General features: G+C 46.6%; 1 protein-coding gene across 1 annotated transcript; it reads left to right on the forward strand.

Annotated features, from left to right (window-relative positions):
• The first annotated feature begins 6,243 nt into the window (after window positions 1-6,243).
• On the forward strand, window positions 6,244-20,980 carry LOC140685426 (signal-regulatory protein beta-1-like). Its single transcript, XM_072943953.1, has 6 exons — window positions 6,244-6,362; window positions 9,093-9,446; window positions 15,189-15,509; window positions 16,084-16,410; window positions 20,104-20,217; window positions 20,853-20,980. The coding sequence occupies exons 1-5, from the start codon at window positions 6,290-6,292 to the stop codon at window positions 20,208-20,210; spliced, it is 1,182 nt and encodes a 393-aa protein (XP_072800054.1). The 5' UTR covers window positions 6,244-6,289; the 3' UTR covers window positions 20,211-20,217; window positions 20,853-20,980.
• Window positions 20,981-23,532: the final 2,552 nt, after the last annotated feature.

Here is a 23,532-nt window from a genome sequence, read left to right on the forward strand (position 1 = left end):
AATCATATGTAGTTCAACACATTCGACACCTTGAGAATTAAAGCAATTTATTTCTTTATAAAAGCTTATCAGAAGTATTTTCAACCATTTTCAATTTATTTTTATTTATCTCTATTCATAATTTTCAGATAATGAAAATATATCATATGAAAACCATCACTAAAAAAGAAAATTAGTAAACATACAAGCACAAAAAAAACTTATCCGAACGTTTGAACAGGGCTTGCCTTCTTCTTCTTGTCTAATCTACAGTATAAGAGCATCTTCTTTATGCCTTGGTGAATTATCAGATGCCTTGCTATATTTGGATCAGTTTCCAACATTTTATGCTCTGTATGCTCAAAATTGTGGAATCTTTGCAAAACTTCCTTTAATTTGAAGTATTTGCTGCTGTGACTTCCTCTGGGACATTTTCACCCTTTTCCTCACCACCATTTCCCTCATTTACGTGGTAGGTTTGCCTTCACCAAGTTCCCCTGGATGCGTATCTAGAATCTTTCTAACAGTCTGCGTGTACCATTCCCAGGGTCAGAGATTTCTTCTCTAATCCACTTACATTCAGTTGGAATGTCACTTCCAGCATCACCACTTTTTGCGTCTCCATTGCACTCTCGTCTTCGTCGTCAATTCCCTTTTACAATGGGTCATTTTTGTAAATTCATATGGATTCATAACTGGGAGACAGTGGGTAACACGCCCACATACGCTGCTGTCTGGGCCAAAGCTGAGTAACAAGAGTCACAGTGATCAATTACTACAGGCTTTCAAAGTATGGACGTGATTGGTTACAGACCACGACGAGCATCTGTTAGTACACAGTGATCTGTGGGCTGACGTAGAGTCAGCAAAACAGTTATACTTGATGCAATTGTGCAAAGTAACTTTCCTGTGGTAAGTGAATTCTGAACTGCGTGTTGGGGGATTCATGCTATTGATCTAAACTGAAATTCATGCACCACGCAAGACGAACCCTGATGTACGTGTTGTCTCTTCCTCAAATAGGCTGTCCGTTCCATGAGAAGGGACTCTGACTCCTCAGTTGCCAGAACATGATCGCCACATACTAGGCCATTAATGGTTATTTTAATAAATGAATGAATGAGTTTCCACTAGACGTTGGATTTCAAATAAAAATTATCTAATTCAATCACCTGGATCTTGTATTCTAAGGTTCTTTCATTAAAGGAAAACCTCTCTTCTTTGTGCTTAGAAATCCGATCAAAAATTCAATAACCTGTAAAAAGTGAGAAAGGGAAACACCAAAAGAAAATAAAACCAAAAACCAAAACCCAAAAACCAGAAACCAATCATTAACTGGAGTTTGTCAAAGGCGCTCAGGAACCAACAGTAAGAGGTCACAATGGACAAAGCTGGAACATTTGAAGCAACAAATATACAAAGTATTGGAGTATATACATACGGAAAGGTTGTGCCCCCCAGATTCACACCTTAGCCTGCTGATGGCCAATGCACACTGGTGTCAGCGCAGGGGCCACAACCCGGCTCTGCCATCCCTTGGTTGAGTGTAAGCACTGCACCAAGCTGTGCTTTCCTATGACTTATACTGAAATACTTAGCTTTTATATTATTAAATTACATTATTTAATTATTTATATTATTTAATCCTCCTAATTTTCCTAGGAAGGAATACATTCTATTGCAGAATTGTAAAACTGGTTAGGGAAAAAATTCCAGAAGTTGTTAGATCATAATTTCAGAAGCCTTGAACATAAACGCTTACAGGCTTCCAGTTTGGGTGTCAGAATAGCACGGGGTAAACATACGGTCCCTGCCATAAGCCCAGTTTTGCCTCCTGTGGCCTTGTGCCAGTACTTCACTTCTCCAAACCTACATTCCTTCCTATGTCAAATATTAGTATCTTGGAATCATGAAGATTAGAGTCTAGGAATCTTCATCAAGTCATGGAGTGACTCAACGGGTTCATAGGTGCTTACATGGAACTCAGGGTCACTTTTGGTCTTTAAGGACCATAGTAGAAAAGAAAGGCAAATTAGGATCTCTTTCATGATTCCATGCTTCCATCCAGACACACATTCACTCATGCATTCCCACGTTCAATCACGCGATATTATTCAGGCATGGGTTAACCAATACCTAACTCCTCCTCTGGGGCAGGCCCTGGGCAGATGACCCATCCTCAAGGAGCAGCCCCCAATCATGGGGCCCACTGTAAACTTCCTACGGTCATTGTCTGGTTTCTCTGGGCTGTGCCAGTTCCCCTGCAGTGACAGTGTCCCAAGCTTCACCCGCCTTGGACTTGGTGGCCGTTAACTGACACGTGCAGAGATTCTACCCCCAGAGCATATGTCTCACCTGGATGGAGAACTGCCGTGCATTCCAGGGAGAGAAGCAGCCCGCGCCGAAGCAGAACAGTTATGAGACCTACACTCCGGAGAGCATGCAGCTGGTGAATGCCTCGGTGCAGGGGTCCGAGCATGTGCTCACCTGTAAGGTTCAGCACGAGGCACAGCCTCCCACCCGGGCCAGCCTCATACTGTCCGCAGCAGCCCACAGCACAGACAACCCCCTTGGGAGCCCAGGTAAGCTCACATCTAATCCTGTGAGCAACTGGGTCACTTCTGTCTCCAGGTGGAGTGAGGAATTAACACCCAAGAGCTCCATTTGTTGTCTCCTCTGCCTGTTTTCCCTTAGGTCCAGCGACGCCTGCCCTTATCTCTGTAGCTTTCCTCCTGGGTTTCAAAGTGCTGCTGGTGATCGGTTTCATGGTCTTACATGTGCAGGTGGCAGAACCTGTAACAGGTGAGTTGATGGCAGCCTTTGTCCTTAGGGAGGGAGATCAGGGCCCCTTTCCTGGGCTGGCAAGAGGAGTCCAGAGTGAGCACACAAAGTCACAACGATGATCCAGCCTCAAGGGAAGGTTCTGAAAAATCTCATTTTCTCCAAATGTATCTTGGAATTCTCAGAGGCTTCCAACTGTCATGCATTGAGTAGCGCTCTGGAGTTTCAGAGTTTTCCTATTAAGTTTTCTGGGACCCTGAAGGTGAGGGTCCAAGGTGTAGAGGTGGGATAAAGGTCAAAGTATTGAGATCAAGATCCAAAAGAGCACCCTCATAAACTACTATGGATTTCATTATCACGTGATCTATCCTTGGAATGAATGAGAAAAGTATTGCTATAATCAACTAATAGAACCTTCCTATGGGACTTGGAGGTGCGGACAGGTGCAAAGATGAACGTGGGTATGAGAGGAGTTCAGAACTCAGCAAGAGGTGCTGGGGTGTAATGAGTAGGGGCTTCATTTCTGATCTGCGCCATGAACCCAGGCCAAGCAGAGTGCCTGCCACACAATAGGTGGTAGTAAATATTCGCGGAATTAATACATAAATGAATGAATGAATGAATGATTCTTTCTACAGATCTGTCATGTTGTGCCATACACTACCTCCTGCCCTGTCCAAAGGGCTCAAGTGGGGTGAAGAAGCTGTAAGGACCTCAGGTGACCCGAGACCCCTGCCCTTCCCTCTGCTGCACTCTCCTCCACCACGCACATGTCCCCTTCCACACACTCTCCTGGTGTTCCTTCTCTCTGAGCTTTGGAGCTGAGTCAAGGACAGACTTTGGTCATGGACACTGATGAGCTCCAAATGCGCCCTGCCTCCACCCCATAGAGAATCAGGCAGATCATGAACAACCCTTCATTTTTAAAGCTGTTGCAAGTCTGATTTCATTTTGATGCAAATGTATTTTGAAATGACTAAGCTCACTAAGCATTTTCCTATTCTCAAATTTGTTAAGAATAACATTAAAAACATCCAAAAACCTACCATCCTATATTCGTACAATGTTATAACATTTTGCTGCTATAGTCTGCTCTTCCTGCTTAAAATACTATCCTGAGTTTGGTGTTTATAATCTCAAGCATGATTTTATATCTTTCCAACGTACGTATAAAATTTTAAGCAGAATGTAATATTACTTTGCATGTTTTAAATTTTATATAAATTCTATTGATACTGTACATAGCATTTGGGAACTTTTCATTTTTATGCTTTACACAGTTGGTAGGATAAATGCACTTTGGTATATGTAGCTCCATTTTATTAATTTCTGGTCTATAGTTTTATATTATAAGAATATGCCACAGTGTATCAAATTTTGTGACTAATATTGAAGCTTTATGCAATGTTTTGCTCATACAGCTTTGCAACAAACATTCTTATCTGTTTCCTTGGCACATATGGGAGAGTCCCTCTTCTTCCTCCAGTTAGTCCACAAAGCAGCTGTGTAGGTATCATTGGGAGCTTTTCTTATCTAAAAAAAATAGATTTGAAATTTTTGATCAAATTTAACTCTTTCCATTTCTGCCTTTTTCTTGCTACATATATGTGCACATATATGTAAATGTATAGTGTGTGTGTGCGCACACACGCACGCGCATTCTATAGATGGTAGGGATCTTATTTTTTTTCTTTCACAATAAATTATCTAGCACCCACTGATCTGCGTTGTCACCTGTGCCTTTTATCAAGTTTCCACAAATTTGCGGTTCTCTTAAGAGGTCCTTGTTTCATTAAGCCTCTTGTCGACCTCTCTGTTAAAACGACACTGTCTTAGTTAGACTAGCTTTATAATGTAAGTTTTGACAGCTCTGTTGGGCATATCTTCTCACCCTTTCCGTTGTTTAAAACTATCATGGTTATTTGGCCCAAAAGCATTTTAGAATCACTGTCGATTCATGAAAAATCCTTTCAGAATTATTATTATTATGTGATTGCATTGAATTTACATACTAACTTGGGCAAAGTGACATCTTTTCAAATATTGAATTTTCCCTTTTATGGACATGCTATACCTCTATTTATTTAGGGTTCTTTTTATTACTTTTGTGTACAATTTTACAATATTCTCCACCTTGGTGTTATGTATCTCCGGTTATAGATATCTTTAATACTTCGTTTGTGGAATCTCTAGAAGTTGTTATTGCTGTTTTCAGTGGGGTTTGACTACAGTATAATGTTGTAGTTGAATCTGAACATCAATCTTATATCTAGAAAATTTACAAAACTCTTACTAGTGCAATTAGCACTAATAATTCTGATACCATTAATCTATCTGTCTAAAATTAGTTTTTAGCTTTCATGGTTGAAGAGTCAAACAGCTCGACAAGTTCTATAGATTAAAACTGGAGTCTCCCTAACCTCCCAGCACTTTCCGACTCCCAGATGCAACCATTTTTCACTCTTTTAACTCATCATTTTAGCTTTTACTGCCAGATCCCATGCCCATATTGTGACTTCTTGACTTCTAACTCTTAGGGACTTTTTAATCGACTTCCTACTGTGGAAGTTGGGGATATCATGTTCTGTTCCTCATGACCTCATTCCACATGTGCTCACTTTCTTTTCCCCATCACTCTAACATGATTATGATTTTGGAGAACTTAATACTCAGTGTCTACGTTATAATGACTGTGAGATTGCCATTTACAGCTGAGGGTTATAACATTCCCAGCTTTGACTTATTTTCATCCTCATATGTATGTTTCTGTAACCACCACCACGGTGAGGATGCAGAACATTCCAGGATGACAGAGGTCTTCCTTGCACTACCCCTTTGCAGTGAAGTCCACCCCCACCAAACTAAACCTCTGGCAAATGCCAATCAGTTCTCTCTATATACATAATTTCAAGAATGCTATAAGTGGAGTCTCAAAAAAAGTCTTTACTCATAAACATAACGTCTTCAAGAAACTAATCACTGTTGCACACATAAGTAACTCATCCTTTGTACTGCACAGTAGTATTTCCTCATAAGGACACACCACAGTTTGTTAAACCATTCACTTATTCAGGGGCATGTGGTTTTGCGCTATTACACAGAAATCATCTGTAACATTAGTGAACAGGTCTTGTGTAGACATGAATTTTCATTTCCTGGAGATAAATGCCCAGGAGTGTAACTGAAGGTCATACAACACACCTCCTCTCCTGAAAGAAGAAGAAATGATTGTTTTGTTGGTGGTGAGGAAGCATTGTTTCTGCTAGGCCTGTCCAATCTCTCTGAAAACTAAGATGAGTAACTCCTCACAGTGGAGCCGCATCCTCTGCCTGATTTCTGTTTCACAACCTGAAGCAGGAACTGGCTAGAATCTAGAAGCAGCTTACTATCTCACAGTACATTTCACCCCATCACAGGCACTTCCTCTTCTATTGGGTGAGGTGGGGCTTCTCTTCTCTCCCCAAAAGAAGGAACTCTGGGTTCTCCGCAGGACACACATTGGACAGATCAGGCTCCTCAGACCTCCAAGATGCCCACCCCTGCCTCCTGGCCCCACCATCCTCCTCCTTGCCTGCTGCTGGCACTACTGCTGGGACTCACAGGTGAGCACTCCTTGGGGTAGAATCCCCTCTCCCTGCCCCCGGACCTCCCCATGCTCTTTTAGGACCTCCAGGTAAACGGGTGTGCCACCTGAGGAAGCCACAGATGGCAAAGGACTGGGCATTATCCGAGAGCATGAAATCAGGGATCTGAGCATTTCCTCTGTGGCTCCGCCATCTGCAGCTGGACACCAGGGGCTTCGAAGGAGACAATGCTTCAAACACCAACAATGACGGCTTTTTGCGTAATAACTCGTGGAACCCTCACAACATCCCTGTGTGAAGCTGTGACTATTATCCCAGATTTACAGAAGGGGAAACTGAGACAGAGAGAGTACACTGCCCGATGTCACCTACCTAAGGCAGGAAATGTTGGGTTCAAGTGCAGGCCAACCAGGTCCAGGTTCATTCTTTGAACCGTGTTGTGCTGCTCAGCTTCTTGGCGGAGCCTAACTACAGAAAAATCAGATACTACACAGAAACAGTCAGAATCGTCATCACCCATCATCCCACTCAGAGATCACAGAGTTCAAACCCTGCTGTGTGGCCTCCCAAAGTTTTGTCAGTGATGTCTTGGGTGGCTTCTACGTGCCAAAATTTTTACTGAGCTTTTAATATGTGTTATAATTTCACTTAATCCTCAAAAGAACCCGTATAGTACAGCACTAGGCTACACTTGTATATGTACTCAACAACGTGTGCAGTCTGTGTGTGTTTGTGTGTGTGTACGAGGAGGTGCGAGGAAGTAAAATAAACGCAGTCACACGGGATTCCGATAAGGTTTCCTTAATGCTCTCCGCAAAGCATTTTTCAGTCTACGTGAAATGACATCATTAGATGCTTAGTCTTTCCCGGTTTCTCAACACCCTCACCAAATTTACCCCGACCCTCTCCCAGTTTCTTAAGACAAGCAAATGTATGTCTTAGTAAAATGAGTAGACTTTCACGTGGGGCTATCTCGGAGTCCCTTTCCCACGCTGGACAGGACAGGATGAAAGATACAGACTCCTGCCTATGTGACCTATGTCTGAGGTTCTAGCCACACCCGTACGTATATCCAAGATCATGAAAGCCTCCATTAAAACCCCAGGAAATCTCATGAGTAAGAACTTCTCAATTTCTTGAACACTAACCTTGTTCCAGGTGCTGCAAATGCTCATGACTATTAACCTATGTGATCACTGTATCCAAGGTAGACACTGTCGTACCAGGGCTTTACAGATGAGAAAAAGGAAGGACACACTGGTTCACCGTCCCTCAGCAGTGAAGGGAAGAGCTGTGACTGGAACTCGGGCTGTCTGCCTCGGGGGCTCACAGGTCGCACCACTGGTCTTCTCCCTCCTGGGTCCTCGCTTTCACCTCACGAGTTTTCTGCAGCTTTTGCCACTGAGTACAGGAAAGGGGATGATGTGGGGCAGAGGCTTGTGGTCTTCTTCTCCTCCACTCTTCTGCTTCTTGCACATGCATGGAGTTCTTCTGTTTTCTGCCAAGTCATCTCCATGGGAAACTCACTTTCTGATACAACTTCCACAGAGATTACGCCCTGAAAGTAGATTTCAGGGTCTCAGGGAGATGTCGCACTACGCAATTCACACAGCATGCAAATACTTACTGCTTTCCTGCTGGGTACTACGAACTGTTATAGGAACTTGGGGAGCACTGGTGAATAAAGAGACAAAATACTTGCCCTTATGATCTTTCCTATGTCTGTAATCTGCTTCTGTTTTTTATATAGATTGATTTGTATTATATTTTTAGATTCCACACATAAGTGATACCATACAGTGTTTGTCCTTCTCTGTCTGACGTCTCACTAAGTACAATATTCTCTAGGTCCATCCACTTTACTGAAAATAGCAACATTTCATTCTTTTTTACGGCTTGGTAGTACTCCATTGTGTGTGTGTGTGTGTGTGTGTGTGTGTGTGTGTGTGTGTGTGTGTATAGATATATGCCACACTTCTTTATCTGGTCATCTGTCGATGGACATTTAGGTTGCTCCCCTCTCTTGACTATTGTATATAGTGCTGTTATGAACACTGGGGTGCATGTATCTTTTTGCATTAGGGTCTTCTCTGATTTCCACTTTTGATAATTTATTAAAACAACCTTAGCTAACTAATATAACCTGATTAAACATTGGGAAAAAATCCTATGGGGACTTGAAATGTTTTATTTCCCTTATTAAACTATATGTCCATTGTGGGTCGGGAGCTCTCAACATCACTGTCACTCAAGTACCCAGGCTGATGGAGCCGACCCCATCATGAGTGTGCGCATGTCTGTGGAACAGGGAAGTTGATCCCTAAAGGTTCTTGCAGTTAAATGCATAACCACAAAATACATCCATCATTGCTGCTCACCTCTCCGTGGCCAAAAGAAGTCTCATAGCCCCTCCCAATGCAAAGGTCCAGAAGTAAAACCCACCATGAGGCCAGGAAGCAGACAGACGGAAACATCTGGTAAAGCAAGACATTTGCAGACAGGACTCAGGCACTCAGACCTGCTCTCTGCTGTGCCATTCACCCTCTCTGTGCCTCAGTTTTCTGGTTTGTGTTGGAGTCTCACATTACAGGCTCTTCCTGAGAGTCACATGTGATGGTAGCTGCACTGAGCTGAGTTCAGGGTGGGCTCACGGTGCTTTAGGTCAGTGAAAGCTGCTGTTGGTAAATACGGGAGAAAACCTACCTGATCACATGAGGAGGAATGAATAACTGCTGTGTTTCCCTCCAGGAGTGGCGGCTCAGGAGCTGCAGGTGATTCAGCCTGAGACATCAGTTTCAGTCGCAGCAGGAGAGACGGCCACTCTGCGTTGCACCATGACCTCCCTGATCCCTGTGGGCCCCATCAAGTGGTTCAGGGGCACAGGGCCAGGCCGGGAGTTAATCTACGATTTTAAAGGAGGCCACATCCCCCGAGTAACAAATGCTTCAGATGTCACAAGGAGAGACAACACAGACTTTTCCATCCGCATCAGTCACATCACCCCGGCAGACGCCGGTGCCTACTACTGTGTGAAGTTCCAGAGAAGATTACCTGGTGACACGGAGTATAAGTCTGGACCAGGCACTTGGCTCACTGTGAGTGGTGAGTACACATGGGCCCCTCATCCCTGCTCTGTGACAACAAGTCAACAAAATGCCCTCCTGTCTTTGAGTAAAAATAAGAATCAGGTGCAGCAGTGGGTGCTTTATGATGATAGGGTCACGATCCGATTTCTCACTTGTCTACAGATCAGGGAAGTTGAGGCCTGGAGAGGTCGTGCTATCTACTCAAGGCCCCACGGCTGGTAACTGGTATGAAAAGTCTGCAAGCCCAGCACTTTGGCTCCAGACTCGAGGGAGCTAAAGTCCGAGGGATATGCCCCGTCACAGGCCAGACCTCACCTCCTGACTCCAGAGAGTTCTCCCCTCAGAGTGGCCAAGTCTTCTCTTTATTCAGCACTTACTGAGCACCTACTGTGTGCCTGCTCCTGCTCCGGATGCCGTGGAAACAGCAGTGAACAAAGCACACAAGGGCTCTTCTCCCATGAAGCTTTTGTCCTCTTCCCTTTAAATGCGGAGAGTCCATCCCTGCGGGGAATTGTGGAGGGTTGGAGGGAGTAGAATGTGTTACTTTATTTCTTCAGAAACATCACACTGAGAAGAAACTCCTAGAGGCAGAGATTCAGTGTTAACTCTCACAGCCGGGTTTGGAGGAGATGCCCAGAGGTTGGGTGTTTCCTGGGAGGGTCTGTCACGAAACCCTCGTATGATTCAGGGATCAACGCACAGTCATTGAAGGCTTCAAGCAGAGATGTCGCATCTCAGAATGTCCCGCACCCAGGGAAGAGGTTCCACATGTTACTGTCTTAGTTGCTGCCCCATCGAGGTAGCAAATGTGCTCCTTTAGGGTTTTCTGCCAATGGCCCAGGATCCTTATTCTAACTCCTGAATCCTGGACAGTCAGGGCAGGAAGAATTTATAGACACCAACTGCCTAGTCCCCCACCTACACATGGGGAGCCTGAGGCCAAGAGGTGACAGGGACCTAGACCACACTCACAAGGCCAGTGACTGATGGGATCCTTCCAGAACCCAGCTGATTCAGTCCAGGCTCCTCCTGCACCACCACTGGACACTGGCTCCTTGGAAGAGCCGGGCTCATAGTAGGTGCTGAATAAAAAGCTCCTTGGGTCAAACCATTGAACAGGGAGCCTTTTCTTCAGTTTCCCTAAGATTCAAACGCTCCTTGCATTCAGACCCTGAGTCCCCAGGTGACTGGCAACCTCTGTCTACTTTCAGCCACATGATCCCAAGTCACTCATCCCATATCAGCACCTAGAGCTGCCCAGGGTCTCAGCAGCTGCAAAACAGCACACGGTACGCACAGAGCGTCCTTCCCTCTGCCGTCTTCTGCTGAAGGGTACCAAGTTGTCCCCAACCTTGGGCTATTAAGACAGCACTTCAGTCGATACCGCTGTCCATGCCTCACTCTCGTCAAAGAGGAAATTCCCACTGCAAGTGTCATTGCTACATCAGAGAGTATGTATATTTTAATTCGTGTGGATGTAGCAAAACTTCATTCTCACCCGTGTAGCAAGCAAATATCCCCACAAGGCCTGGACATACGAGGGAAGGTTAATCCTGGCTTTGCGGGTATCACTAACGTTCCCAGGTGGTGCCTCCCCTGCACAGCCAGTCACAGGTGGGAACTGGCTCCAACCCCACTCAGACCTGCTGCCTCCCAGGAGACCGTCATCCTCTTCCCCAAGCACCTGCTCAGATGATTCCCTGGATGAGAAAGGAGGGAGGCTCTGAGAGGGGACCTGGCGGGTGAGGAGGTAAGGGGGCCAAGGTGGAACCGCAAGCAGCCTGACTCACACCCAGCTCTCTGCACACCCCACTGTGCTTGTCAAAGTGGGGAGAAAGCTCCGACACTCTCCTTGTAAAATCGTGTGCTGTTCTGTTCTTTGGGAATAAGTATTAAAAACAAAAATCCTGTGTGGCTGCCAGGCTAGCTTTATAACTGGGAACAGACAGATGCAGTGTCTCCTGAACCTGCTCCTATGAGGCAGGGCCCAGCGCACATAGAAGCACCAGGAGTCCTTTTCTCCCTGTTGCTGGGATGTCGCCCCTTCACTGAGAGGCCTGCGGGAACAGCTCCAGGAAGGGGAGCGAGGACAGAGCAGAGGGGCCGCTGCATCCCAGCAGCACCGGGCACGCCCACTCCTGGCCCAGCAGACTGAGGATGGGGAGGGGGAGGTAGTTCCTCGGGGATGCTGGGGGCCCCGCGTGGACAGAGTTCATGTTCTAGACTGACATGTCAGGAGCCCGTGTCTCCCCCTTGTTGCTACAGGGTCCTAGGCCCTCGGAGGGCACTCCTCCCTGGTCTCGCTTGAAGTCAAGAATCTCAGAGGGAAAAGGGGAGGGTGGTGGTTAGTGTGGGGGCCCCTGAAGGTGGGCACCTGCTCTGTTGTTGGACATGAAACCTCAGGGGCCAAGGGAATTCCTTCTGGGATATGGTTGTGGGGGTGAAGAGACTTTTATTTCTCTCAGCCTCAGTTTTATCATTTCTAAAATGGTGATAATCATGGAGTCTTTCTAGCAGGGTTAGACGGATTTCAGACTGTATGTCTAAACCACCAGCACAGAGTAGCCCACCCAAATGGAGGTGTTCTTTCAAGGCTGTGTCTCACTTCCCTTTGCAGGGCTTACTTGCCTGTAGAAGGACGACAATCACACCAAGTTTGCAGGATGTCCTGAGGGTGCGATGAGCCTGGTGACAGAGCAGCCTTTCAGTGACCCATGGCGTTGTCCCCCCACGCTATGGTCTGCGCAAGTCTCAGTTCCCGCTCGTCCTCAGTGTTCCTGCTAGTCCTCAGTTTCCCCACCTGTGATCTCAGCTGCCTTTCAGGGTCTGTGATGACTGGGGAGGTTCTAAAAAGCCCGTGATGGGGTGGGCTACGGTGTCACTGAGCCTGAGGACACAGTGGTTTAGAGCCTGGGCCGAGCCTTGCTGCCTGGGCTCCCATCCCAGCTCTGCCAGATCCTGGCTCTGGGAACTCGGACGCGTTCCTCTCCACAATGGGGCTCGGGGTCCTGGTCCGTCCCTGTCAGCACCGCCCTCCCAGAGCCGCTGCAGGGACTGAATGAGGGATCCATGTACAGAGCTTAGAGCAGAGCCCGGAACAGTGTACGTGTTCCATCACTGTTAGCTGTGATGTGCCGAAGCCGGAGGCCTTGGGCGGCTCACTCCCTCCAGGATTGAGTATAACTGGGGTTGGGGTGGAGCTGGCTGCTTTCCACCTTGGCTGCCCATCAGAATCACCTAGGTAACGCTGACAAGATCCCCAGCCCCCGTCCCCACCCAAGAAACCCTGGTTTAATTGGAGACACGTGGGCCCGGGCAGCTGACTGATTAACTCCTGCAGGGGATGCTGCCCACAGCCCTGGCGGACAAGCCCTGAGCTCCGTGTTCTCTGAGGTCACAGATGGAGCTGGGGTTTTTTGCCCAGACAGAGGTCACTCCTCCTTGGTGCTGGAGCTGCGAGAACAGCTTTTCAGGGACGTTGCAGAATAGCCTATGACAGTGACAGTTCTTCAGAGGCCAAGAAAGGAAGCTTCAACAGAGGCGGAGGGACACCTCCTCCCATGGAGCTCACCTAGGGTGGAGAGGGGCCTCCTGTGGACTCAGAAGACTCTGTTCAGCACTGAGCTTTGTCGCTGGGGAAAACTTCCCATCTTTAAAGAGGGGCTGGGATCCCCTCAAACACTCTCTGCTCAGCCCAAAGCCTGCCAGCCTCAACACACCAACATGACACGATGCAATCTCACCTCCCTCCTTTCAAAATGCTTCCAGCTTTCTGTAAAGAGCTGGTCTGCGGGGGAATGCCTGCGACATCATATATTTTGAAAGCCAATTTCCCCAATTTGTTTCCTGAAGGGATTATAAAAAAGAGGAAGAGAATCATACTGTGGTGGTTCTATGGCTGCTTTTTCATTAGGGTTTTTCATGCCAGATGCACGGAGCAGGATTTGAGACTTTTTGTTTGTTTGTTTTTTCCTGTTGTGCTTGTGTTCTGCCTTCTCACTGCTTGAAGAATAAACAGGCAGTTTCAGAACTAGGAACGACCAGACCTTGTGACAACACTCACAGGTCTTGGTGCTTAAGCACCCACTGTGCACCAGGCTCTGTGTTTTAAGTATATCCCCCCTTGTCTGACCAGGGTGGGGCTGTCACACACATTGCAGGGAAACAGAGACTGAGGCTCAGAGGTAATCAGAGACACTAATCAATCAGCCTTGGTGCGGTGGGATGAGCTCCAACCTTTCCTTGCTGGGTGCCCTTGGCCAGCTGTGTCTACCCAGAGCCTCATCCGATAAATGTGACCTCATTCAGACCCACATTTCATGGCTTGTGAGGAGAAATGGAGAACTTAGGATCCTGGAGGGATCAGCCCATCGTCAGGCTGTGAAAACACTCTCCGTCAGTGGTAACCAATCACAGCTTCTCTTCCCTTTGGGGCATCCAGGATGCTGGTATTTCTATAACTTGACATATTCAACTTACATCTCCTTATGCTGTCCCCAAATATTTCATGAATTTTAGGAAGCAAGTTAAATATTTACAAGTGCAAATATTTGTAATGTCTACTGTCTGCCAACGTTTACAATAGGTGTTGAGTAATACTGAATAATTTGGAGAAACCCTATGACCTTCTACAGGGAGAAACCTTGTCTTTTCATTCGCTAATTTGTGTGTTTTCAGGACACAGGAGCTGCTTCTGCCTGCTTCATGGGCCTGTGTCTGTGTCTCTTCTGACTTAATAACAATTAAGAAATTAACCACCTCTGCTTTCTCAGCTCTCAGTGACCTTTGCTTTCAACTCAAAAGTGACCCAAGAGAAGAACCTAGATTCAGAAAAACATCCCTTCGCCCTTCTTCCTTTGAAATTCAGCGATTGGCACGTTAGTCCTACAGGAATATTTGTGGAGAGAATGAAATCTATCTAGTAAATTATCACATATATTTGAAGGGAGAGCTCTGGATGTAAATACAGTCTGGGTTACACAGAGATCTGTGTTTAGTTTTGTCAAAGCATTTTACTCAAAGCAAGGATGCTTCCAATGCCTGACTGAACCCTCACTGCAACCCTGGGAAGGATAAGGCCTGCAGTCCCCTTTCACAGATGAGGAGCTGGGAGGGGCCCCGGCCACTGCTCTCATCTGCTGCCCAGGCTGATTCAGCACCCATGGTGGTCCCGCTCCACCCCTGCTTCGCCTGCACCTACTTCTGTAAATGCTTTCCTTACTGTAGCTAGTTCCCCAGGGGAGCCCAGCTAGGAAGAGTTAATAGGAGAGTGACAGCCATCAGTTTTTTTCGTTCCTGCACCCAGATCAGTGGGAATTCACCTGAGGGGGGAAAGAAAGTGGACTTTGATCTCAGGCCTGGAAACCATGTTGGTCCCACCCCAGACTCAGAGCTCACCTCTAGGAACCTGTGCGTCTCCTCCTAAGATGAGAATAAAGACACTGCCCTCTGAGGCCTAATAGAAGGATTAAAAAATAATGGTAAATGATCTTAGTGGGGACCTTATAGCTTAGTGGTAGAGCGCATGCTTAGCATGAATGAGGTCCTGGGTTCAATCCTCAGTAAACTAAAGAAAAAAGATGGGAAAAAAAAAGAAATTAAATACACCTGATTATCACCCCCTGCAACAAAATTGAATTGAAATAAAGTTGAAAACAAAATCTTAAAAAAAATGTGAACGTTCTTAACTGCGTCACAAGCTTATCATTAGTGATGATAATGACAATTATGTTCATTGTTGTAAATGCTCCTTTTGTAGCCAAACCCTCTCCTCCCGTGGTATCAGGCCCCGCCATGAGGGCCCCACCTGAGCAGACAGTGAGCTTCACCTGCAGATCCCATGGCTTCTCCCCCAGAAACATCTCCCTGAAATGGTTCAAAAACGGGAATGAGATCACAGCCTCCAAGACCAGCATGGACCCGGAGGGAGACAGCGTTTCCTACAGCGTCTCCAGCACAGCCAAGGTGGTGCTGGCCCCAGGGGATGTTCGCTCCCAGGTCATCTGCGAGGTGGACCACGTCACCCTGCAGGGGGGCCCTCCTCTCCGTGGGACTGCCTACTTGTCTCAGGTCATCCGAGGTAGATGCCCCTCACACCAGCCCGAGCCCACACCTGCCCCCAAGCCCCACCTGCTCCTCTCCCTGCTTTTGGCTCCAGGCCTTGAATTGCCTGGAGTAGATTTCCTGACAGTCCTTCCCGACCACCACGCACCTCCATGTGCTGGTCACTCACTACTGATTTAATGGCAGCTGCCAGGTGACACCTGCCACGTACCAAGCACTGTGCTCAGCAGTTTCCTTTACTTACAACAGCATCTCCAACTACTGAGCACCTACTCTAAGCCAAGCCCCTAAGTGCCTAGGGATTTCACTTACTTGGCTGCAGTTATTATATTCCAACTGCATGCCAGTTGCTTACTGATTCCCCACATTATAACCCTAACAGGACCAACCAGTCCTTGAGCACCTGCTGTGTGCCCTGCACTGTGCTTAGGATCTCATTGATATGCAAATTGCACAAGTGTTTGAGCACCTGCTGCATGCCTGGCTCTGTTCTCAGGCACCCCCTTGCTGGGCTGGGAGCTGCTCTCCAGCCCCTGCCCTGTGACCTCTCTGTTCCACAAGGTCAGAGCTCCTGCCCTGTGCTGTTTCAGTTCCGCCCACCTTGGAGGTCACCCAACAGCCCATGGCAGGGACCCAGGTGAACATCACCTGCCAGGCGAAGCAGTTCTACCCCCGAGACCTCCAGCTGAGCTGGGTGGAGAACGGAAACGTGTCCAGGATAGAAGCGGCGTCGACCCTCACGGAGAACAAAGATGGGACCTTTAACCGGACGAGCTGGCTCCTGGTGAACTCGTCCGCCCACAGGGGGGAGGTGCTGTCCTGCCGGGTGGAGCACGACGGGCAGCCAGCGGTCAGTGCCAACCTCACCCTGGAGGCCTCTGCTCCCCAGAAGGACCAGGGCACACATGAACTCCCTGGTGAGCTTCCATTAACCTGAAAGGGCTTTTAAAATTTTATCTTTTTAAGTTGTTAAAGTAGTCATTCTTCCTCGGTATAGAATAGTCTAGATGTCTATAAATGTACAGTAGAATTTTGAGGTGACTTCCCCCACTCAAATCCCATACTCCAAGAGTCACTACTGGGAAGAGTTTGGTACTTTTTTTTTTTTTTACATCATTTCACATCAATATACTTGAAAGAAAGAAAGGAAGAAGGGAGATGATTCTGTCCATAATGTCCTGTCTCTTCCTCTCTTCAAGAAACAGTAACTCTGTTCATCCTTCCCTGTCCACTCGTCTCCCTCTTCCTTCTTTCTAACCTCTGCCTAGTCTCCCTTCCATCCTAGATGTTCCCATCCATCAGTAACATCACCCCAAGCGATGTCTCAGCCACAACTTGTCTGAGACGATCAGGGTAGATGCCCCTCACCCCCAGCCCTAGCCCACATCCATCCGCCTTCCTGGCCCCAGCCTGCTCCTCCTGGAAGAGGTCACAGTTGAACTGGGATTTGCAGGTAGTCAACATGCACTGAGCGACTGTGGTCATTGCTGGTCCACTGTCACAAATCAGGGGACAAAGAAAGCCCTATGAAATTCTGGACAGGGAGCCCTGAGGATGCAGAGTTTCAGTCTGGTCCAGGCACCCAGGTGGCCGTGAGTGGTCACCACATGGGCTTCCTTTATCCCCTGACCTGTGACAGTGGATCAGCAACGATCACCACTGCTCAGTGCACATGTACAAAATGCAAATCTCGCTTCAGTTATGATCCCCTTTCCTGTTCTAGCCACCCGCTGGATTTGCAGTTTACCAAAGGGACTCAGATAGCACTGGTAGGATGCTGTTGAAGATGTCTTGCCAGGTAATTGGGCTAGACTGATGAGCGCAAACTGAGTCCCTGACGACAGGAACCACCAGCATGTACAACAGATACGTGCTAAGTAGAGGCACGTTCCCCTTTAGCTGGACATTGTCCCGAGGACATATGGAGTTCCCCTTTCTATGCACAATATGTGTCTTATTTCTCTCTCATGTCACATCATGAGGTAGTCCATCAGATTTCCAGGAGATTTACTCCAGATGACCTTGCAACAGCCCATGTTCCTTCCAACATGCCCTATGGCGTTGTCCTCATTAGCTAGGTCAATGCTCGGTCAACAAGAGTCCGTGTCCCTGCCTGCTGGAAGAATAAAGTTTAAGAAGGAAAAGACAAACACCTTCCATCTAACAATAGATGCAGAGAATTTGCATAGTTGTGTCCACTCATAACTGAGTCATGTGTGCACATCCAGGTGCCTATGGAGTCCACAGGTGTGTAGTCAGATGATTGAGAACATTGATTTTGCACAGAACCTATGCCGTGACTCACAGAAAAATCAACCATAATTCCCCAATATCATCTAAACCGGAGTAGAAATTCAAATTTTCCAAAATTTCTTGTATCATTGCTTTTTGTGCACCACAGTTGTTTTTAACTCATCTGTAAATGCTTGGTAGAGTTCTCCTGTGACACCATCTGGGCCTCAACAATCTTTTTTTTTTTTCAATGAATTTGAATTGTCTAGGACTATTCAGATTATTTATTTCTTATTGTGTGAACTGCAGTAGGCTGTCCTTTTTGAGGTATTTGCTCCATTGTCTCTAAGTTGTCAAATTTCTCTCTCTACCGCTGTTCACAGTATTTCCTTACTACCCTTCTGGTGTCTGTGGCGTCCGCAGTGATGTCCTGTTTCATTCCTGGTGTTGGAAAGGTGTCATTACTCTTTTTTCTTTCTCATTGGTATTAGAAGTCTTTCCATTTTAATGGTCTTTTAAAAGAAATTAATCCTTGTTTCAGTGATGGTATACTATTTTTCTGCTTCCAATTTCATTGATTTTTTCCTTTATTATTTCCTTCTCTGTGCTTCCTTTGGCTTTATTTTGCTCTTCCTATCTCATTTTTGTGCAGGGATTTAGATTCTTGATTTAGACTTTGTCTTTTTTCTAGTATCAGGCCTGGGTCTCCTCCTGTGCCTGGCGACTTAGGAGAGGGACCTGGGTGCCTGGCCATGGTGTTCTTCCTCCTGTGCTCGGGCCTCTAGCCAGTGTGCTGCCTCTTCCACCCTAGACTCTGCCCATGTTGGTCCCTTGTGTGATTTCTAGGGTTCAACTTGTCCTGAACAGGGAGAGCAGGAGAGATGAGTCCACACCGTCCTGTCTGGAGGGTCCTGGATTTGCTTTTAAATCTTCCATCTCCTGCTGGGGCTCCACCAGGGCTGTTACTCCTGCGTGCTGCAGTGTTCCTGACCCAGCCTGCCTGCTAGCGTAGTGAGGCTGGAAGTGGCTTTCAGGTCAACCGTGTTAACAGGCTAAAGGGAAGTGTCAGATGCCTATGTGACACTGCTGCCCAGGACGCACAGCTTTCCCTGGGCCATCTGAGGGCTCGGCCCGCCACGGTCCTGAGTCCAGTGGGTCTGCTGTGAAAATGCCAGTCTTACTGTTTGTTTTTATGGTATTCGAGTGTCTTCACAATGTATCTAGCTTAAAGGACTTCTCTCTTAACACAACAACCCAGTATGTTAATGGAATTTTTGGTTGGTTGCTTGGTTTTAATAGTAGGAGAAACGTTCTGAATCCTCTAAGTGTTTGGTCCTTTTCTGCTTTTCAGGAACCTAAATCCCTTCCCCCCTCCTTTTTTCTTTTTCCCTTCCCTACTCAATTGCCAAACATCACTTCTTTCTCTTTGCCTTTTCCCTACAGAAAGCAAGCACCTTAAATCACGCTCGTCTGCTCAGTCCCATCTGTCCTCCTTGAATTAGCTTCTTACTGCCACTGAGAACTTACCACATTGACTGATTTAACACAAGAGAAATTTGTCGTCACACATTCGTAGAGGCCTGAAGCCTACTATGGGTGGCAGGGCGGTGCTCCTTCTGAGGGCTCCTGAAGAATACCCATTTCCTTGCCTTTTCCAGCTCCCAGAGATGCCCACACCCCTGAGCAAAGGGACCCACATCACTCCGGCCCCAGCTTCTGACATCACGTCTCCTGCTCTGACTCTCCTGCCTCCATCTTTCGCTTACAAGAATCTTTATGATTAGATGAGCTCCTCTGGGAAATCCCGAATCATGTGCTCATCTCAGGATTATTTATCACTAGTGCGCATACCTTTTGACCTATAACGTAAACTTCACACAGACTCTGGGGATTCTGTGTCAACTCTTGAATCAGGCAGGCTTTGAAACCACTTCCTATGAGCTGTGCTCTGCTCTACAGGAGACTTTTACCAATATCATCAAATTTAGGTTGGATTTAATATTGGTGGTGGGACTTTCAGGGTCCTTTCGTAGCTGCCCCTGTCTGTTTTGTCCTTTCCTGGCGGCTGGATGAGCAGGGGACGGCTGCCTAGTGAAGGCTTGTGCACTAGCATTTGATTTTTCCCTTGTCTTAGTTCTTTTCACTTCTGACATTTTCCCTTCAAGTATGAGGAGCTTTACAGCCTGAAGAGGGAGTGGGTGAGAATGAGGGACTCTATATACTGATTTCTGCCTCGAGATTACGCGGAAGACAGAGGAGGCAGGTTAAACCTCAGAGTGTTGATGGGCCCAGGTGGCCTCAGCTGGAGTAAGTAGGGGCCCCAGGGAAAGGCTCCTTGGCGGCCCCTCTCATCAGACCTTCTGTTTCTGGATTTCCAGGCCCAGAGCTGACTTCCCCTCTGCTGGTAGTTCTGCTCCTAGGCCACAAAGTGCTGCTGGTGCTCGGTGTCTCTGTCATCTTTGTCCACAGGAAGCGTTGCGTCTGACCGTAAGGTGTGGGCAAGGGTGGGGAGGACACGGTCTGTCCCAGAAACAGCAAAGTCAGCAGTAGGGGCAAGTCCACAGGTCACACAGGGTCGGGACCCAAGTGGAGTTAAGAGAAGGAGACACACCTCCCTCAGTACCAGGAGATGGAGATGGGGTTTCCCTCTCAAAGATACCCAACTCCCGGGAGGCGTGTGGGGTCCTGTAGGAGGTGTGCTGGATCGGGGGTTTTCAAAGGGTGTCTCCTGGCAGTCACGTGGACAGAGGCTGCTGAATAAGGAGCAGCTGAGAGGGTGGTTCCCTTGGAGACCATTTCTAGATCCTTGAACCCTGGGGCTCCGTGGGGGCAAAAGGAATCCCCATGTTAGGATAATGGGGAGAAACCCTGGATCTGCTGCTCTGAGGGCTGCTCCTGCTCTGACCCTCCATGTGACAGAGAAGGGCTAGGGAAGGGGCATCAGGGCCTGGGGAGGGGGCTGAGGGGGCAGAGACTTCTCTCAGGGGCTGCCCAGCCTCTCAGACAGGTATCCCACGAGGAGAACAGCCTGGGCACACAGGAGGCACGCAGTCAACGTTTCTTGAACGATGATCAGATCATTAAATATGAACATAGTTCCCACAGTTGCTTCCTTCCTCCTTTGCAGGGTACCACCCTCAGTCTCTGCTGCCTGCTTCCCTCCCTGCGGGGCCCAGCCTAAGAGAAGAGCCAGCTGGGAGCTTCCACGACTCTGCTCCAAATGGCTCTCCTCCACGGAGACCTGCCTGTCCCCACACTCCTAAGATCTTCTGACAGTCCTCGAGGCCCCCAGAGCTGAATCGTCATACATCACTCTGAGCAGGAAGGACCTCCCCCAACCTGGACTCTCCACCATTTGAGGTTCTTTCACCTCTAGAGTACAAATGATTCGCCATCATGGTTTTAAGAAGAACAGTTATTCTCTTTCCTCGTTGCCTAAACGTCCTACCCCTCAAACCCTGAAGGTCGTGTTGCCTCCTGTCTCTGGGATGGAACCAGAACTTCCATCCTCCTGCGTCCTTCCCGACCCTTCTCTCACAGTAAACAGACTGTGTCCACAAGCCTCAGAGTCATCCTTGCTTTCTCCTTCTCTTATATCCCGTATTCAGTTATTCCTTCAAAATGCTGATGTCCAGAGGTGAGATGAGAAATCTTTAACATTTGACTCTCCAGAAGGAAAAAGAAAATGAAAGCCTGATTTGTAGGACTTACCACTTTCTCGCTGTAAATACTCTCAATGTGGCCAATTTCAAGTTACCATCACTTCAACAAGCAGCTTGCAGGATTCCTGCAAAGGTAACAGTGGGTTCTCATAAGCTAGTCCAAGTCTTCTCCAGCACACCACTCAGTTGTATGCATAATCGGCACGTTCGGACCCTACCACGACTTCCGGGTCCCAGCCACCATCTCCTCCTGCACTACTGCTGTGGTCTCTGACTGGCTTCCTTGTTTCTGGCTCAGTGATTCTTTGGGAAAGTCAGTTAAATCCTATCACTCCTCTGCTTCCTCCCCCAGCATACCTGCCTGCTTCACTCTCCTACTTCTTACCAGTCTCTGCTCGTGTCACTTCATCAAAGGTACCTTCCCTCAGCCACAAAAACCGACAACATAATGCCGTTTGCAGCAACATGGATACTCCTGGAGAATGTCATTCTAAATGAAGTAAGCCAGAAAGAGAAAGAAAAATACCATACGAGATCGCTCATATGTGGAATCTAAAAAACAAAAACAAAAACAAACAAAGCGTAAATACAGGTCAGAAATACACTCACAGACAGAGAATACAGACTTGTGGTTGTCAGGGGGGTGGAGGGTGGGAAGGGATAGACTGGGATTTCAAAATTGTAGAACAGATAAACAAGATTACACTGTATAGCACAAGGAAATATACACAATATGTTATGATAAGTCACAGAGAAAAAAATGTGACAATGAGTGTATATGTCCATGAATGACTGAAAAATTGTGCTGAACACTGGAATTTGACACAACATTGTAAAGTGATTATAAATCAATAAAAAATGTTAAAAAAATCAATGTTACAGATAGACTCAAAATAATTATAAAATACGGAAAAGCTGAAGTTTATTAAGTGAAAAGCAAAATAAATACATAAAATGAAAAAAAAAAGGTACCTTCCATAGATGGCCCTGTATAAAATACCAATTCCTCTCTCACCCTGGCATTCCATGTCCTCTTAACCTGATTAATTGCTTCTTGAGCACTTACTACCATCTGACATAACAGAACATAGGCAGTTCTCACTTCACACAGAAGAGGACCATAAAAATTATTGCATATACTGCGTCATAAAAAGTGATCCCAGTAATCAGTGGTATAAATAATGATTCTGATGTGAGACACTTTTTTCAAAACTTTAGAATCTCCCCTCCTTTCAGATTTAAATACACAGACAAAAGGAGAAAAACTAATCATATGTAGTTTGACACATTCGACACCTTGAGAATTAAAGCAATTTTATTTCTTTATAAAAGCTTATCAGAAGTATTTTCAACCATTTTCAATTTATTTTTATTTATCTCTATTCATAATTTTTAGATAATGAAAATATATCATACTAAAACCATCACTAAAAAAGAAAATTAGTAAACATACAAGCACAAAAAAACTTATCCGAACGTTTGAACAGGGCTTGCCTTCTTCTTCTTGTCTAATCTACAGTATAAGAGCATCTTTTTTATGCCTTGGTGAATTATCAGATGCCTTGCTATATTTGGATCAGTTTCCAACATTTTATGCTCTGTACGCTCAAAATTGTGGAATCTTTGCAAAACTTCCTTTAGTTTGAAGTATTTGCTGCTGTGACTTCCTCTGGGACATTTTCACCCTTTTCCTCACCACCATTTCCCTCATTTACGTGGTAGGTTTGCCTTCACTAAGTTCCCCTGGATGCGTATCTAGAATCTTTCTAACAGTCTGCGTGTACCATTCCCAGGGTCAGAGATTTCTTCTCTAATCCACTTACATTCAGTTGGAATGTCACTTCCAGCATCACCACTTTTTGCGTCTCCATTGCACTCTCGTCTTCGTCGTCAATTCCCTTTTACAATGAGTCATTTTTGTAAATTCATATGGATTGATCACTGGGAGACAGTGGGCAACACGTCCACATACGTTGCTGTCTGGGCCGAAGCTGAGTAACAAGAGTCACGGTGATCAATTACTACAGGCTTTCAAAGTATGGACGTGATTGGTTACTGACCACGACGAGCATCTGTTAGTACACAGTGATCTGTGGGCTGACGTAGAGTCAGCAAAACAGTTATACTTGATGCAATTGTGCAAAG

This window comes from Vicugna pacos, chromosome 19, assembly GCF_048564905.1.
Source record: "Vicugna pacos chromosome 19, VicPac4, whole genome shotgun sequence".
Classification (NCBI taxonomy): Eukaryota; Metazoa; Chordata; class Mammalia; order Artiodactyla; family Camelidae; genus Vicugna; species Vicugna pacos.